This window comes from Rhopilema esculentum, chromosome 14 (genome assembly GCF_057945365.1).
Source record: "Rhopilema esculentum isolate cy_ngs chromosome 14, ASM5794536v1, whole genome shotgun sequence".
Taxonomy (NCBI): domain Eukaryota; kingdom Metazoa; phylum Cnidaria; class Scyphozoa; order Rhizostomeae; family Rhizostomatidae; genus Rhopilema; species Rhopilema esculentum.
Genome location: NC_142828.1, coordinates 699297 through 718627, shown reverse-complemented (window position 1 = coordinate 718627; position 19331 = coordinate 699297). Strand labels below are relative to the sequence as shown.

At 37.1% G+C, this 19331-nt stretch overlaps 1 protein-coding gene and 1 long non-coding RNA gene across 2 annotated transcripts; both read right to left on the bottom strand.

Annotated features, from left to right (window-relative positions):
* Positions 1-58: 58 nt before the first annotated feature.
* On the bottom strand, positions 59-10818 carry LOC135695828 (F-box/WD repeat-containing protein 4). The gene is made up of 9 exons (XM_065215011.2): positions 10427-10818; positions 9031-9126; positions 7366-7702; positions 6670-6755; positions 6482-6550; positions 5896-6042; positions 5462-5564; positions 922-960; positions 59-404 (listed from the first exon to the last, which is right to left on the bottom strand). Exons 1-9 carry the CDS (start codon positions 10654-10656, stop codon positions 288-290), a joined length of 1224 nt encoding a protein of 407 aa, XP_065071083.2. The 5' UTR covers positions 10657-10818; the 3' UTR covers positions 59-287.
* A 1071-nt stretch (positions 10819-11889) lies between these two features.
* LOC135687515 (uncharacterized) lies at positions 11890-13318 on the bottom strand. Its single transcript, XR_010516225.2, has 2 exons — positions 12810-13318; positions 11890-12436 (listed from the first exon to the last, which is right to left on the bottom strand). It is a non-coding gene; the product is annotated as an uncharacterized LOC135687515 (long non-coding RNA).
* Between the last annotated feature and the right edge of the window lie 6013 nt (positions 13319-19331).

Here is a 19331-nt window from a genome sequence, read left to right as displayed (position 1 = left end):
TTGCTATAAGCATCGATTGCCAACCAGAGCCCAAGAATGTGTAGAGATAAAAATCAAATAGGAGTAAGATACTTTCTTAGCAAAAAAACTGTTCAAGTCTGCTTAACAAGGAGATTGCTAGTCTTAAAGCACATTAACACTAAATTTACGCACATTGATTACTGTTTAAAATATTGCTCAAAGAAAAATACTTTAAAATTTGCATGACATTCTTCTAAGTACGTGCAAAATACAATATCATAAGAAGTACAAACTTCAGTGTGTCAATAAGGATATGGTTGAGTCCTTTATTTGTAAAGTGAAAATATACGCACAGATGACGACATTGCAACGTAGAGAGCGTCTTCGCAGTAACGCAAAGAGTAAACAGGACTGCTGTTTCTTCTTGGTGACGTAAAGAATGACTGCGGAGGAGAATTACAAACTGATTAGGAAAGGGAAATATTGATCACATTAGCTAGGGTCGCAAGATCAGAGAGAGCAAGGTCATGTTCGGATTTGAAGCCAGTTAAAAATGGGGGAGGGTATACACATATGAAGCCAGTAGAAAATACCCAATATTTCTCATTCTCAGATTTGCTACTGTCTGTAATTTCCCACGGAGTAAATCAAATTTCTTGAAAACTAGGTTTACATCTATGTTTACTGAAAAAGCACAATGACCCTTTCAAAGAGTAAAATTAAAACGTGTTATACTAGCCAATTTTTTCATAGACGTCAGGTAAATACCAAAAGTTTTTATATACCAAATGGCGCGTTTGATTTCATGTTCTTGAGGAATCGGCGACAGCTCACCCGTTACGAGCTGTGTTAGAGGGTCATAAAATTACGACGTTTTCTACTCTAAAGGAGTATCAGTTGTGAAAAGTACTTTGAGGTAATTCTTTATACGGTTACTTCTTAGTGCAAAACCAAACTTACTCGAACTGGTGACGTCATACGCTTGTCCCATAGGCGAACCTGAAATATGAGAAGATAAATTATTGCATTTGAAGAAAAATCGAAGAAAATGACACTTATCAAGTTTCGCGCGTGAGTAAACTGTTTGCGTAGCTTGGCAGCTTCGGCAGCTTCTGGTTTGAGCAAAAGCAGTTTTCTGAATACAATCTAGCAAGCAAAATTAAGCATAGTCTATATTTATTCAAGAGTCTGGGTAGTACATTTTTAGACATAATAAAACGTTCTTTAGCTTCCATCTCAAATGTTATTATTTAATGAAACTTTTTCCATATAAAATGTGAATTGTAATAAACATTTTGCCGTTGTTGAAAATAATATTCGAAACTATTTTTAGAAATTGCTAACGTCAGCAAAATTTACTTTGAGTCATTAAATAATATGTTTGTTTTGATTCACTCTTCGTTTATGAGTTGGATTTTGGAAGCAATGAAGCCGGTAGCTAGAATTTGAGCACATTTAAATATTTTCGTCATAAAAATAGCTTTTTTTACTACGCATGCGCATAAATACATATTAATTAATTACGTCACAGTTAATGGTAAGCTGTGTATGTTTTCGCAAAAAATACGTACATAAAACTATGTTTCTGTTTAATCAAAAGTGAAATTTTTGCTTAATTGAAAAATATTGATGATGTCATTACCTCCTATCTCTAACCATTCAGCCCCCCCCCCCCCCAATTTCTTATTTGGCCAGAATCAGGAGCAATACTTATAACATTGTTATATCTAAGGTAAGTTGGCTATTTCTTGCTCATATACAAATCCTTGACCTAAACTAAACAGAAATTGCAAAAAAAGAATCTGGATAATCAAACGACACGTTTTCGAAGATTTTGGCTTTTGTAACATTTCTAGTTGTCGACGATGTAATTGAACGTGACGACAGTTAAGTGAAGTGCACATTTGTTGACCCAAGAATGCTTGCCTAAATTTTCTGCATAAAAACTCGTTGTTCGGACACTAGGGTGGCTTTTACATGTTTTTCTTGATTTCATTGATCTAGCCATTTCTTGCAGACGATACACAGATGGCAGTCAGAACATGAAAGTACAAAGACAGAGTTTATTGAAAAAGCCACGACAAAAGAAGGATAAATCGTCAGTCGCTTCAATCAAGAGCAGTGATATGACTGGACTAATTTTTCTGTAGAAACTTTCGAAATGTGTACATTAGATAATAGAATGAAAGCTGAAATCAAATGTTTACTTAACAGCAATAAAAATTCATTCGCACTTATTGTTGCCCATGTCGTTTTAGCAACAAAGGATAGGCTAGCAAAGGAATTACTGCTGATGGCAGATTGGCAGAACATATGGTTCAAGAATGTATGGTGCTAGCTGATCGTAATTATGTCAAATTTATAGCATCTTCTTACTTTTCAACAAAAGAAAGAAGTAGAAGTCTAAAAGTGCTGCAGCTTCTGCTAAGAAGTATTTTTGCAAGCATCGACAAGCTGAAGAATACCAGAGTTATTAGAATTTTATCGGGAGACAAAAAGGTCCCTCAACAGTTGAAGACATATGTAAAACAAAACCTATAATGTAAATGAACGTTGCTTATTTCCGTAAATGTAAATCGTATTAATTTGCACTTATATGAAAAAGGTAGCTGTTAATGAACAGAATATTCAACAGCTGTAATTGGAATGAGATTCTGCTTTCAGTTATATTTGAGACGGGGGTGAGCCTCGATCAGTTTTTCTCCTTTACGCAGAACAGTGAATGCTCGGTATAAACCCCGTTTTTCCAGAAAAATGAGAATAGATATTCAACTGATTTTTGCTGTAATTAGTAGCTACTAGTATGGTGATATCTGTAATAGGAATGAGATTCTGACTTCAGTTATATTTGAGACGGCGGCTGGGCGGTTCTTCGAATCTTCGACCTACTCGCGAACCCGAATCTGAATCTGCAGACACGGAAGTGATTGTACTAATTTGTCACGCTTCGCTAATTTCGAGAAACCTCGAGATTCAACAGACAATTGCCAATGAACAGCGGGATGCACTGCCTTTAAATGACATGCACACAACATAAATTGTGAGATGCATCTCCTGAGCTTTTTTCTGCTGCAACTTGAGATTTCCACAAGACCAACAACATAAAAGGATGGCAAGCCTCCTTCAGGCAGCTTCATTGGGTATACTAATTTCTTGCTGCGGAATTTCCCTAGCCAGAGAAGACGCCGGAGATCCAAAGAATAACCTCCTTACAAAAGCAAATCAACACAGATTCACCTTCAGCGTCTATCCAACACCCGCAAGTACATGGGGACAACCTAAGAACGTAGCTGACGAGCATCAAAGCATATTCGCTACTAACTGGCAGTCTTTTGGAGTTTATACGCGCCCGGATGCTGAAGGAATAGCTTATTTACAAGTGGATTTAAAGACACCATATATAGTGAGATCCTTTGCGGTGTCTGGATACGCAGGTGGAGGCCATAAACCTACAGGATCTTTCTTTCTCGAAGGCTCGAATGATGGCACAAGTTGGAAGATGGTAGCTCTGGGAAACAGCGATCAATGGCACGCTCCTGGTACATATCCATTCCTTCGAAGGCAGATTGTCGATGCGTTATACCCAGATAATTATCGATATTATCGTGTGATTGCAAAAGGTTGGACCCAAAAACAAATGTTGATCCAGAACCTTGGACTTTTTTGCTGACTTTGTGTAGCAGCCAGACGGTTCCACACCCGTACGAGACCGTATGAGCTCTTCTAAGCTGTATTTGAGTAAGCTGATAAGTATGTTATTTAGTATCAGGGCCGTCGTGAGGCAAGCCTGGTTGGGGTGGGGGGGGGGTGATTGGTGTAGACTACGAATTTACCTGATTCAATGACCAATACATTTTCCAATACATTTTGTCAATCTGACTCTGTGGCATATAATTCGAAACTTTCAATCATGACGTACTTTCCTATCAGTTTTGTCAAATCTGTATATCGGGACGGACAAAGGGTATAGTTTCTACCTAAGGCGGAGAACTAGAAAATTTTGAAATTTTGAAGCTTTCAGTTCCCTGGAAAAAAGTACACTTTTAAGTGAATTTTACTAAAGCAATCCTTCTAATCCTATTGAAAATTATTTCATTTTTGCAAACGGATTGAACAGCAGATTAAAACAATTGGTATAATTTCACCGTGGTCTTGAAAACAAGAAGCACTAGTTGTCAATTTAGATCATTCTTTCCATCTTGTCATTCATTTTGAATGTAAAAAGAAATCTGGAGCTCATTGTGAATTGCAATTGACGCTTCTATCGGGCACCTTTAGGTATAATGGACACAAGGCACAATTTTACCTAAGAAAGTCCGGTTTTTCGGATTTAGTGCCAGCAACAAATCCTGAGATCATTTTCGCTTAGCTCGTTTACCATCATCAAGGAATATCACGTTTAACCAACGGAGCAACTACCTTTGCTTGATCCTTATTGACTTTAAGACGTAAAGGTCTCTGACTGAACTACCTAAACTGTTTCTTCCACCGAGCGTATTTTACCTGAAATTTCCTATTGAGATACTAATGGGGGTGTGACACCCCACAACCCCTGGTCACGACGCCCCTGTTTAGTATGCTTTGCTTTCAGATTGATAGTTTAATGAAATACAAAGCTCTCGAAAACCTTGACTGTCCTTGGCTTTACAATTCTTTTTAAAACTTTTTACCTCCGGGTCGAAAATTCTATATCTGTAGAAGATAGATTTCATCAAAGACACTCTACTCAACATGTACGAAACTGGGCCTTGACTGACGCAATTGGCTTCTGATATTTAAAACTTTTACTTTGTTTTAGAATTTTACTTTTTTGGACTATTGGTTTATTTTAGATTTTTATCTTATTTTAGACTATTTCTTTTATCTAAAATCAAAAGCCAGTGTTGCAGACAGCTAGATCTATACAAGAGATTCACTTGGATTCTCAAATCTCCTCATGCTTTCAGTGCAAACTTTAATTTATGCACAAAACCTCCAAATTTAATATAAAATTTCTTCCTTGCTATAGAAAAAATGGGTCAATCAAGGAATCTAAAATAGAGGATAGAATTACCATAGAGGATATTTAGGTATAAAAAGTTTTGCTTTTGGCATTCAAACAGGGAATAATTGGAAATTAGGGTTACTACAGAAAATCTAAGGTGGGATCTCGTGAAATGGAAAGATCAAGTTGGCTGGTAACGCATAGTTGCCAACGATTTGATTTAATGGTGTTTTGCTTGAGACCACTTATGGCTGAATCAGAAAAAGGCATTGCTCATTTAACACATCTGAAGGCACAGCACTGAATACAATCCTGAAATAAAGCCAATCGCATTAACATCTTGAAAGCAAAACAATTTATATTGGGTGTAGAGATTCAAAGATATTGATTGTAAAGTACAAATGGAAATTTGAAAATAGGTTTAAAATCAAGGACTAAACTAAAATATAAAAAAACAAGGCTTCTGTTTCTAAAAAAAATGAATTTTATCAGCAAGATAACAGAGCGCAAACTTACAACTCCATGACGACTGGTGCCACTGACAACCATCCAGTCTTTATTTGAATCAAAACAAAACACTGCGTTATCATGTGGATCATACAAGGCTAGGACACACCGCCTGTGGTAGCAAAAAGAGCTTGTAGATAAAACATAATTAGTTCAGGGGAAAAGGGGCATGTATTTCATTCATATTTAGATATAACACAATTATAGTCTGGTTGATTGTATAATGCATATAAAACATGTAATATTTGTTGATTCTCATTCTCCTTTCCAACATTTGCTGTCAAAATGAACTAGCTATTTTTTAAGAACAAGTGAAGAGGGTATTGATTTTCTAAATATTTAAAGGGCAAGCAATGTACTTTATGCAAGGTACCTCTATCACCAGTATGCAATGAAATAAAAAAGGCCAGGCATAACCTTTCCTAACAAATGTTAAGAAATACCTTGTTCTTAAATCCCAAAGCCGAATAGTTGTGTCATATCCACATGAAAGCACAGTGTGCGCATCTTCCAGGGCAAGCTGAGTGATGCCAGCACCAAGACGCTCTGTTTCACTGCCATTGCTAGTCAGATCACAGACTAACCTACCCCTGAAAAGTTTCAGAAATATAAAAATTTGGTCTACAGCGATAAAATTGATGTTTTAAATTGAAATTAACATCTGAAAAAAGTTCAGTAATATCAAAAAGTAATAAAAAACAACTTGAAAAGGCAAGGACTTGCTCAAATAGCCCTAAATCAACTCATCAAATCATTTATTTCTAAAACAGTAGGACTAATCATAATATGTTGGCTTATTGAAAACATAGACAATCTTGAAAGGTGCCAGTCTATTCGCTATACTTGGTCAAAGTATACCAGCTTCAATTTGACATCAGAATGGTATATAAGAACTCAGAAACATGATGATAATTATGGCTAAAATACTTTTTTTGTTTTAAAATAGTACAGCAGAAAATTATAAATCATGTATGATAGAACCCTATTGCCCCCTAGTTAACATAAAACCTTACATAAAGCATAAATTACCTGTTCAAGTCATACGTCCTTAAAGCTCCATATTTGACATTATGTGCAGACATCCCAACTATCACATGGCTAAAATATAGCAAATTTAGATCAAAATATTTAAATCTTAAAATAGCACTTCTTTTCAACGATAAAACACTAGAAATTATTTTGAATCACTGATAACTACAACATAAAAAGCTCCAAACCTTTTTAGTCTATTTAAACACAGTGATCTGACTTGATCTTCCAAATCAATGGAGTCCAGGCAAGTGTAATCCCAACTAGACCATACCTTAAAAAATAAACCACACTATGTCAAAATTAAAAATTTTTAAAGAATATTCAATGTTCATTACACATCTTACATAAATGCATCCAGCATACTGGTAGCACAAGCACAACTTTAAAGATTAGGTTTAATAATTAAAAGGCATACTATTGTAAGATTAATTAAGGGTCTTTAGTACACAAGATGAAATATTTCCAGAAACTTTTCTGAGAAAGGACATCAAGACTTCTGAATGATATAAATGTTAAGGTAGTTGATAGGCCAATAGTTGGTGACTATAGAGTGGACAATTTTTTGCAATATCAGCAAAGTACTTTCTTTCACAATGGCCTTGATACTAGGAAGGGAGAAACATAGAATATATTCTAAAAAGATAAAATCTTTTATTCAAAAATTGTTTGTTTGGTTACTTAGAACTTTCTAATTACTTTCTATTTAACCTTTAGTTTTCTTTCAAATTTAATAATAACTTTGAAGCTCTTATTAGACAGTCACCACCAGCTGCTCCATCACTCACTCTTTTCTATCTTTCTAGTCCTTCTCTTCAAGTTCCCCCTAACAAGTTAAGATCATCTCAGGAATAAACACTTGCCTTAACATTGAATAAGCATACCTTAATACTTTCGTCTCTTGAACCTGACACTATTACTTCCTGGTTAGCCTGGATGCAGTTAATGTTACTTTGGTGCCCAGAAAGTTTGGCAACACGCCTTGGCTTCTTTTTAACCGTCCAAACACAAACAGTTTTGTCCAGACTGGCAGAGTAGATGAAATTGCCAACTTTTGTGAATCTGGTAACATCACTGGTATGACCACTTAGCTTTGATAAGATGCACCTGTCACCACCTTGATGCTTCATAAGCTTCGTTGATGAATATGAAAATATTTCTGTCCCTTGTGAAACCATCAAGATGTTCCCTTGATTGTTTAACCAGATCCATGGCATCAGGCTGGAAAAGAGGTGTCATTTTTTTAAAGTTGCTATAAATTCTACCAGCCCTTGAATTTACCCAAAAATGTGTCAACATTTTTCGGGATCATGGGAAAGAAAACTAGCCAGCAAAGCATTGAGCATGGCTGCTCCAGATCTGGCAACTAGGGTTAGGGTTCATATGCTAATCATTAAAACCATACTTTTCCATAACATTCTGAAAACAAGATCTTCTTCCATCATCTTCAGCAACCTCTAAATAAAATATTAAAGAAGAAAGAAACCCTATCAAATTCACAGCAATACTTTTCAACCAATTTTCTTCTAATGAAAGGAAGCCCCAGCGCTAGGCCTTGGTTTAAGAAGCCTCAGCTCACCGAAGGTCAGCCAAGCTCTAAGAACACATTGTGTTAGCAGCCCCTTCCCCGTTATTAGAAATCAACTTCTAACACAGGTGGCTGAAATTATGTGGGCCAGAGAGGCAGGTTTCTCAGACTATGTTTTGACCATGCCGGCAATCAAGACGCCCTTTTTTAAAGGTCGGCCTGAAATAAATTGGGAATTGGAGTTTTTAATTAATTTTTAAGGTTATCAAAACCAACACTATACATTTTTCCCAAGTCTACATTATTTTCCCTTTTCAACAAGAAAACAGACTCAACATATCAGGGGTTTGAAAACCCAAATTCCCCAACTAGAAGCAAGTAGGATGAGGATGGAGCCCTACATGCCCCCTCCCTGTAATTTCAGGAACTGTTCAACCAACAATCGGGTTGTTACCCAAAAAACAACCTGCTAATAACTGAAGGACCATGGTCCCAAGCTTTTTTTGTGTAGCTCCTAAGACTATAATTTTTCCACAACCACTGAGAATTTCTCAAAGTCCAACCTTCACTTCAAAATATCCTTGGGACTATACCTCACCACCAAAATCCTAAATAATTGGTCTATAATTTGACTATTCGTCATGTAATTTCTAATTCATAAAATTTGTAGGAAAAGGGCGTGATGCCCATAGTTTTAGAGGGCATGGAGAAAAGGCTTAAAAAACTACGACAAAACCCTTCTATAGGGGCGCATGCAAGGGATACAATGACTTGGAAGCTTTTTGTACCCCAGAAAGCATGTATCAAGGGAAATAAACACATTTTTTGCTTTGAGAAAGATATCCTTTTTAAAATCTGAAAAATTAGGTAACAATAATACCCTTGGAAACTGATATATAAGACAGCTAAAACATAATTGTAGCCTTGAGCCAGAATGCTGTCACAAATTTAGAGTGATGCTTTGGAATAATACTTTTAATTTAGAACAAATTTAAACAGTTGATGCAGAAAACAGGCCTACTTTTTAGGTGCTAAATTCATCGTGACTACACACTCCAGGCTTCCAGCATTCCATTTCTTTCCAAAACAATAAACCTCTTTCCATGACTTCTTGAATCTAAAATTAAAAAAAAGTTGTTGCAAATGCTACAATAAAAACAAATCAGTGCATCTAATGAAAAATGGTTTTTTAATATTTTTGCTTTTAAAGGTGCATGAAAATACAAAACTATATATTGAGCAAAATTTATTTTGCTAAGATTGCACATACCTGTTGAAGATTTTTAGATTGTATGGTTAGGGTTAGCTTTGCCAGGCAAAAATCCTTCATGCGCTGACAGACAAAGTGTTGGGGGAGAAGCACCCACCCAGTACCCCTTTTGGCGACACCCCATGCACATAAAAAAATTTCATGCGTGTGATTCACCCTCTTACCTACTTAGTTCCATTTAAATTGTTAGATCAGTAGAGAGTTCATGAAAGTAAAATGAAACTTTTATTTCAGAAGAACAGTGTCAAACCATTTTTTGTTTCATAAGACTGTCACAATTTTCTTCACTTTTTGATCTTGGTTCCCAATAATCTCAATTTCTCAATTCTAGCCTTTTTTAAAGCCTTTGAATTTCAAAAAAATCAATTCAGGCAAAAAATCCGAAGTTTGATGAAATTTGGCCGCAAGTGAACATCAATGCAGAACAAAACAAAAATGCAAAGCAAAAAAATATATTTCCACATATAATGTGTAACGTTATGCCAAAAGAATCTCAAAATCTCCAGTGATTGAACATGAAACAAAGTAAAAGATAGCAGACAATGGAAGAAATCAAATGCATATATAACTTTTTACATGCAAAGCCATTTTTATCAAACTAGTATTCAACAAATATTTAAACTGGCTAATATTTAACTGATTGTGAATACTGAATTTTGTTCGGCTGGCCGAATTCAGCCGTGGACTGTGAAACTGTGAAAAATTTGAGCGCCAACCGTTTCAAACATCTGGCAACCCTGATTAGGTCATAATATAAATGAATTAGGAATGTGATGAATGAGCAATCAGACCTGTTTTGACCCAATTTGAAACTTTTATTCTGATGTTGAAAAAGAACTGACGCATTTGTGAAGATTCTAATGTGCTTAGTTTTGGACTGCGCTTATATCGTAAAAGCTCTATTAGCCCAGGTGGCTTATTCGTTTTTTCAGTCCTAGAGGGGGGGGGGGGCGTAAAAGAGAGGGGGCTCATTAGATAGGGGGCTTTATCCAGAAGCTTTTCCCAATTTCTTTCAAGAAGAGGACTGTTTATGTTATCATTTAACTCTGCGCCTGAGATGCGCTAGAAGTTCAACTGACTGACTGACTAACCATTCAACTGACTGGCTTCCCTGAGTCAAAATCAACTAGGTTTCATCCACACTTACCCTCCTGTCTTCGGTTTGTAAGTGAACTGACGTGCAAACCCTTTCCACAAGGAATCACTGTTAGCTAAAGCACGTAAACGCTTGCAAACCAGACAGAGTAGCGCTAAGTCTTGCGGTTGCAGCCAAAACAAAATTTGCAGGATCGCATCATCAGGTAAGGACTCGAGCGTCAACACATCGCCTTCATTTTCAAAGTTTTCCGCCTTCTTGTTAACGGGATAAGATTCCATATAAATCTCAAGCTTACTGGAGCACCAAAAAAGAAACTGTTAATTTCAGCTGGTATATCTTTGCCCTTCATTTGTACTAAATTCAAGGACAGTTTTTTCGTTCAAATTTTCCCGACGTTGACAACACAGAACTTAGGCCAGGATGGACAAACCTCGATGTCAATACAAAATTCAATCCAGGCCTCGTTTTACATCTGCAAGAAGTGACGTCATTTTTGTACGCGTCTACTTTAAAGGGGAACTGAAGTGAAAAACGATTTTTTTACCACTGATAAAGGTTCCCGTGCTGATTCCAAAACCGTTTGAATTTTTTTAATACGTTATGTAGTTTTTAAGTTATTAAGGTTTTAAAGTCGAAATTTGCCCTCATCGATGGCGGAGCGAGAACGCGGTCGGACCACTGTGTCACGTGACCTTGTGACGTAAAGTGGTGGACACGAAGAGATGTTTTGATGTAATGTAGTAGTGAGTTTGATAAGGTTCATGACAGATAACAATCGTGAAAATTGTGATAAAAGCATGAAACTTGGTGAAAAAGATAGAATATAGAATCATTTTGGGAAAAAAACCCTTGTGCTATTTTTAGCCTGGAGTACTTGTGCCCAGTACTCAGAATACGTTAGTATGGTAAATCTATTTCTGTTAACTATACAGCCATGAAACTTGGCAAACCCACATAATTTACTTGCAGAAAATGATTGAGTCGTCCCCATTTCAGAAATACCTCTTTCGCTAGTTTTAGAATGGGGGTCCTGTGCCCAGCACTCAGAGGACATAACTATGGTTAATCCATTTCTGTTAGCTGTAGAGCCATGAAACTTGCCAAACCTACACAATCCGATTTGCTGAAAAAGACAAAAGTAGTCCCCCACCTCAGAAATACCCCTTTAAACATGATCTCTCATGCTTTGTCTATAGAACATGATATCAAAGCATTTTCTGGTATAACTCCAGGCACAAAAAACAATTCATACCAGGATGTACATAAAGGAGAAGGATTTAAAGCACAACCATTAAATGATTTATATGTTTCCAAGTTTATTAAAAGACCTTATCTTAACAAAAGATATGTCAGGGTTTCTATCTCATAACTGTTCTATGAAAAATGTTGAGTTGAAGCAAATTTCAGAAAAATATAACCATTGGGCACCAAAAAACTTCATTCTCAAAATTTGAAAACAGTGTATCTAAACAATAGGCAGTGACAGAATACATTAAAAGAACATTGTACTGTGAAGGTAAAACATTTTCTTCTGATTATGTATAAAAAATGTTACCAAGCAGGTGGTACAGGACCATTATTGTAAGAGAAAAACTTTATCAAATCCAAACTATTCTACACATTTTGATGTGAGTAAAATATCTTGAAAAATATACCTTAGGAATCTTGAAAATATCAAGCCTTGCTCAATCCCCAACCCCTCCCCCCCCCCCTTGATGTGACTAATCTAGTGATTTGGCCTAGGGCTGACAAGATTTGGCCATTGCCCCACTAGTTTTAACAAATTTCTAACTTATAACATGACCCCACTAGTTCTAAATTTCTCTTCTTGCTATTATGAACTTTATATAACCCTGTACTCCACTGTATATGTAGTAGGTAGCTGATTTTTGCATTTTCATTGTCTCTCTGCATAATTTTGAAACCCTTGTCTTCTTTGACTAAAGTTCTTTTCTTTACATTTTGTGATAAATTCATACTTAAAGTTGTCCAGTTTTTCCAGCACAAATACCCAAAAACCAGCAAACCATCCATTGATCGGCCACTGTTTGTAGATACCTAGCAAAATGGATATAATTTTAGGTATTAATCTATTTTAGGCATATTTATGCAATTCTATTAAATATTTGACATTTTCGAACTATCAGTCCAAAAATCTTAATTGCAGTAAGATTTAATAATACTTGTCAATGTACAAAAAACAAGCCAGTTCTAAAACCAAAGTGGATTAGGTCGATGTATAAACGTTTTATATCAAAGCAAATATTTATTAAATTGTAATAATCCTTATTATTTCAGATTTTAGAAATGGAAAGATTATAATATGTAGCCTACATTCTCAGTTGTATCTTACTTTTTATAAGGATATAAGGAAATTGTGTTTGAGTTGTTCTTGCCTTCATTGTCAGAAAAGAAACAAAGATCGACGTACCATTGATTTACTTCCTCATTTCTACCGACAAAACGAGCATGTCGCGAGAGATAATTCATCCTCATCCTCTGGGATCTCATCGGGCCTAGGCTAATCTTCATCGCCACTTTCGCAGTTCCCGTTCGCCCTTGGTAGGGCAAGTACTTCACCACCACATGCTCCAAATTCATCGTCGCTCGATCTTAAGTCTGTTGTCATTCCTGAAGAGCTGTCGTGAAAATTGCGAACTGAAATTCTAACCACTAACCGAATTCCCTCCCTCCGATTCACTCTACTACCTACTACAATGTTGTTTTCGTTGCGATCGGGGCACGTGTCCACGACTTTACGTCAGCGCCTGAAACTTGTCTCCAGACCTCTCCGCCACCGAAATGGAGAAATTTCACACTTCGCGTGGTGAATGCAGGAAAACGAAAAGAAAAACACTAATTTCGTGTCGATATTCGAAATCAGCATGATGAAAACTACTAAATAATTGATTTTCATTTTTCACTTCAGTTCCCCTTTAAATGCCCTTCCTGTCCCCTGCAAACAATATTGATAGTTTCATATTTATAGATAGTTTAGTCAACAAAATCACTGAGGCAGTTCGTGAAGCTGGTTATCTATCTATCATCCTTACGCGAATACTCAAGTATCATACTTGTGTGAACTCAGCATTTTTGGGCCAAAATCATTGAACGCAACTAAACACCCCCAACGGGCTAAATACCCAAATACTGCCCAGGGCCCGTGCCACCGATTCTGAAAAGGAGGGGGGGCCAAAAAGAAGGTTACCTATTTAATGCTTAAAAGGAGAATGTAATACCTACAGTTAGCAAGAAAAGTGGGAGCCATGCTCCCACCCCGCTCTGTGGCGTGGGCTCTGCTGCCCCATTAACAGCAGGCTAAAAATCCCTTTAAAACATCCCCTAGCTGTTTCCTGGCACGCGACAATTGTTCATTTTTCGTTGTCTCTGTCTTCCAATGGTGTCGCCCCGGACTTCTCCACCCCAGTTTTCCCAGAGGTCGATTTTCTAATTTTTAAAAATCAGTTGAATAACCTTTTAATTTTGATGAGGTCAATTTCGATTTTCTTTTTTGCAAAAAAGCCCCAGTTACAAAATGTGCTGCTTGAGAAAACTGCTTTTCCAAAAAAAGGAAATAGATCAAAAGTACTAATAATGTTGTCTTCCACGTTTTCTGAGAGTCGAAGGGTGTGGTCGAGAATTTTTGTGCACATCAGTTTTTCAAGCTGTCGACGCCACTGCTGTCTTCTGGTGAAAAGTTGGGCCTTTTTAACAGATATATTTTTCGTATCTAAACATAAATAACTTGTTATTATAGTTTTGTTATTGTTATTTTATAAATAGCTTTATCACTGCTATTAGTTCGTTGCGTGTCCATGCTGCGACTTATATTTGTTTAAATCCAACTGAACTAAACTAAATAAAAAGGGGCACTAGGCCAATTAGTCTTCGATATTGTTGACAACCACTCAAACAACTACTGAAAATGTAACAATTACTTCTCTTCAGAAAAATCTGCAATATCTTGTTTTTAAACTTCAGTTTTCTCAAAATTACCTAATAGGAGAAAACTTTTCGGCCCCTCTCTCTGATTGAATTGTATGACTGCACAGTTTAAAAATTCAAAAACACGAGGTTGAATTATTAAGATTTAACATTGCATCTTGTTGGTATAGATAATTATGCAACAATATCCAACAAAAGCACTTGAAAATGCATCTGTGCCCATTGCCAGCAGTATGCCTGTAGTATCAAATACATCGGTTGCAATTCATAGCGGTGTGGAAGATAGAAACTGTATATCCAGTTGTCGTTTGGATGGTTTTGTTGGTTTGAACTGGCTTTCATTTCTTATACAAACTTAACCGTTGGAATAAAACACGATTTCTCGCCAACATTGGCACAAAAGCAGAGCGTAGTTTAAGCTCTTTATCATTTATTCCCGGCAGGGAACTTCCATTATGGCCTAACAGAGGATTCCATTCAGGGTCAAATAGGGCCAAGGCTGTTAAAAAATTGCCCTCAAATGATAGTCTTTTTGACAATAACCCTCAAATGATAGTCTTTTTGACAATAACCCTCGAATGATAGTCTTTTTGACAATAACCCTCGAATGATAGTCTTTTTGACAATAACCCTCAAATGGTAGCATAAGGATGGAAACTTTGTCCTTTGTAGCATCTATTTCCTTTTGCGTGCCTGGTCTTTCTTTGACAAATTGTTTCGCCATAGACTATGGTGGTTCGGGATAGATGAAAGCTTGTTCATTATCTTTAATAAATCGCAAGCTAAACTAAGCCGTTGTGTTATTATCGAAACTGGGCCATTTGGTAGTCATTTGGTAAGACCCTCAAATCGACTGGATTTAATGGGAGTGCCCCCCCCCCCGGACATTTCTCCAGGGCCAGTTACAAGTTTAAATATTGCGATATCTGCATGTTAGATGCGAAGATTTGGTAAACCTTGCACTGCATGGTACTGAAGGGTGAGCAATAGAGCCCTAAAAAAGAAGGGCGACAAGCTGTAAGATCGTGCTTGTTTATGTCTTAACAGTGTCATGGTAGCAAACCTTACCACTATTCTTTACGTCAGGAGAAAATTCTAAGCATTGTTATCAGCTAAAAAATTAAGTAAAAATGTGATTACTGTTACGCTGTAGAATTGTAAGAATTATATTTTAGAAAAATAGCAAGACAGGACGATACAAATCCCTATTCTTACGGACCAACGAGTGCATGTAGAGTGACGTAGGAAGGGGATTGCCGGGGACCATCACCCAAGATATCAACCAAGCTGGTTTACTTAATTTTCAAGCAAAAGCAGACAGGAAGAGTAAGAAAGAGGGTCTGTTGAACATTTTCAACGGGCCAAGGTAGCAAGATTTTATTTTCACCATTGCTATTTGTCACTCAGATTTTAGCGCCTGGCAACTTCTTTAAGAGAGATTTGTCTACGAAAGAAAGACAACCTTTTGTGAATTACTTTTTGTGACTTTACTTTAAGCGTCTATTCATTGAATTGAACCTTTAAAAATGTCCAATATCATTAGTTTTTCCTTCATATTACTATACTATAAATACCAAGATAACGGCTTACTGGTCCGGTATGTAGTGCTCGATGCCATACATGCACATCTGTATACGCGTTAGTGTATAGAACAAGACGGTTTTAAACTTTAACGCTGAATTGCAACGCTGAATTGCAACGCTGAACTGCACGCTTATTGTTATACGTGGAGGATCAGGCAACCAGTTCCTATTGCCTTATACTAATAAAAAATTTTTTAAAAAAATGAAAAATGAAATGAAAAAAACTATAAAAATTAAAAAAAATTAAAGGAAGTGAAAAAATAAAAAATTAAAGAAATAAAAAAAAAAAAAAATTGAAAAAATGAAAAAAAATAAAAAAGGAAAAACCAAAAAAATTAAAGAATTTAAAAAAAGAAAAAAAATTAGGGGTGCAACTCTGTTTTGATACCTAGAATCGTTCGTTCAACACATCAAGGTATACTTAAAAACGTAATGACATTCATAGAATTTGGCTTTTGAATTTTGCAATCTTTATTGACAGCAAAATAACATTAGAATACTGCCTTATTTGAAAAAAACTTGCAGTTGTTAAAATTAGCTGAAATTGAGTTAAAAATTATCTCGCGATAGATGCCTGACCAAATGAAAGCAAGGAATCTTGGTTAATTTTACACATTCGCTCTGACACTCCAGCTAGAACTGTAGTGACGTCAAGTACAGGCTGGGTACTTCTCTTAAACAGGCTGGGTACTTCTCTTAAACAGGCTGGGTACTTCTCTTAAACAGGCTGGGTACTTCTCTTAAACAGGCTGGGTACTTCTCTTAAACAGGCTGGGTACTTCTCTTAAACAGGCTGGGTACTTCTCTTAAACAGGCTGGGTACCTCATAAAGGTGATTAAAACACCCAACCCCACCTTGAACTACATTTTAGCAAGGCCTTTGACGTGATAACATCAGATGCAAAAGGAAAACTAATTTGCTCTTTAAATTTATAACTGGTTCATAAAAACTCTCCTAGCATGAGGCAATATCTGGAAAAGTTGTTCAAAAGAACATTTGAAAAATCTGTTATCCTATCTTTTTGATCGTTTTCCAGCACCTTTGGACAATTGACCTGATCAAAAAGTAAAAACTAAACGTCTTAGGATAGTTGTCCGTTGCAAGATCAGTTGCCTCAAGGACACTCTTCTTAGTCTCAAAGAACTTTCTAAAATTAAGTTGGAACTTAGGCTAAATGTCTGATGACCCCTGTTGACTTTTACCAAAGACTCTTCTTGTTGCATCTGGCCAACTTGCTTTGCTTTTTCTGTTTGGTCTTTAAAATAAACAATTTTAATAGTCTCATTTTGCAAACAAAGGCTAGCTCATTTAGACAACGTAACACCAGCACCGTGTGGCATGAAAACCCGTACGTCAAATATGCAAATGATGCTGCTAGGAAATTCGATTAGAAAAAAGTCTTCTCAGCGAAGACAAAATGTTTTACCATCATTTAAACCTACCACTTCAATTGACTAATCGAGTTAATTTTTATATACTGAATGTTCTTTTGGGCGGACAAACACGTCCAATGTTTTGTTCTATGCTGAGCGTTGTTTCGGGTGGGTAAGCAATCGAAAATTTGGATACACGGCAACACAACCTTGCCTCATCTTCCAAGTAAAATTCTTTATAATTCATCAGTGTGGTTTCAAGTTCTGCAACGAACTTTACTTAGCTTGAGTTCCGATATTGAGAGGAACATTTTCATGTACGGCTACCAAAGAAGAAAGCACGCGAAATTCTTCGTAACAGATTCCTATTCAACTTCTTTGAGGATCCTCAGCTGCTGGGAGAACGACGTTTCTTCCGAGCCGCGATGGCGTCGCGATGCCAAACGTTGAGCGCAATCTTTCCCTTAAGAAATCTCCTATCCGTCTCACTTTGTTTTGCAAAAAAGACTTTGTTTTCTGCACAAGAAAAATGCAAATCAGTGGATCGAGCATATGCGACAAAGCTGGGATTGGACCGAACACCGTGCGGGTCTCCGTCAATTGCAAACCTTCATAACCAGCCTCAAATAGAAGTTCCAAGATCACAGGGGGAAGGAAAAGAATTATATTTTTAACTGGAAGAACTAGGGAAACGAAGGCTACTTTCAAGTTGTTTCGCTGCACGACAACTTCCCCACCTGCCTGGTCATTCATCACCGTTCTGCGTGCGAGTTTGTCGCGCTGATAAGCCGTGTGACCCATCAGCCACATGAGAAGGTTTACGGTCGCTAAAAGGATGACATTGCTGAAATAAAATATAACAAAAACAAGTCCAGAATACTTGTTCAGCGGATAAACAGGATAGCCAGAGGGTGTAAGGTCATCTAATAGGCTGCCAAGTGAAATTGAAATGTATGAAACCATCCATATTATAATTATGGACATTGAAGTCTTAAAAGTCGTCACTGTAAGCTCGCATGTCAAAGGAAATCTGCAAGTGAGGTAGCGAAATATGGTGAGGGCAGCGCAGCCAATGAAGTTGCACGACTGCGGGGCCAGCCAGAAGATTGCGGCGAATTTTCTGCTGAGATGGCATCTATGGTTGGTAGTCGTCGTAACAAATGTTATGGCAACCATTGGCAAGGTGACTACGCATGCCACTAGACTCGAGATGCTGATGCTTGCTAGCAGCAAACTCTGAATGCGGAGCAAATGAACATTCGAGGACCGTGTACGGTACAGCGCAAAGCAATGCAGAGCGTTAAACGCTGCTGCCAGACACAAGCAAACAGATATGGCCAATGTCGGATAAAGATCGACGCCACAACGGCCCGGAGAATGGACGCTTGTGCTGTTAAGTGGAGCATCCATGCTTCCTCTCTAAGCAGCGACACGAAAGAAGACGGATTCTTCACTTAGCTCTTTTCGGCTGGCCATAGGACCACAATACCCTCGTATAATCTCAAATTTGCTAAACTAATTTTGGATTTTACTTATATATGAGAACTCCTGTTCGAATTTACAAAAGCTTGTCAGCGTTCAAACGCTTTGCTTCAGAAATTTTCTTACTTCTTGAATAACTAGAGAGCACGTCAATTCCTCGGCTGTTTTACTGAGCTTCTGCCCGCATTGGATCTTCTCCTTCTTATCAAAAACAAGCTTCTGACAGCGTATTTAAAAACGGGATAATTAGCATCAGCATCGCAACAAGGAGTCCTTCGTTATTGACGACGGAATAACAAAAATGCTCTTCAACTCTTATGCTAGCGATTGGAAATGCTTGATTGCCGCGGATAACACACACTTTTTTGCTAATGTAGAAACATCAGTGGAGAAAAACAGCTTCTTGATGACTGAGATATTCAGAAATCTCTACCAAAAAACAGCGTTTGAGGTAGAGAAGATACTTCAAATCTAGCAATACAGACACACTCGTTGGAACTTGGTGAACAAATCGACGCAGAGTACACGTGCAGTCACTTAAGGACAGCAAATTTTCTTCTGAAGTCGCA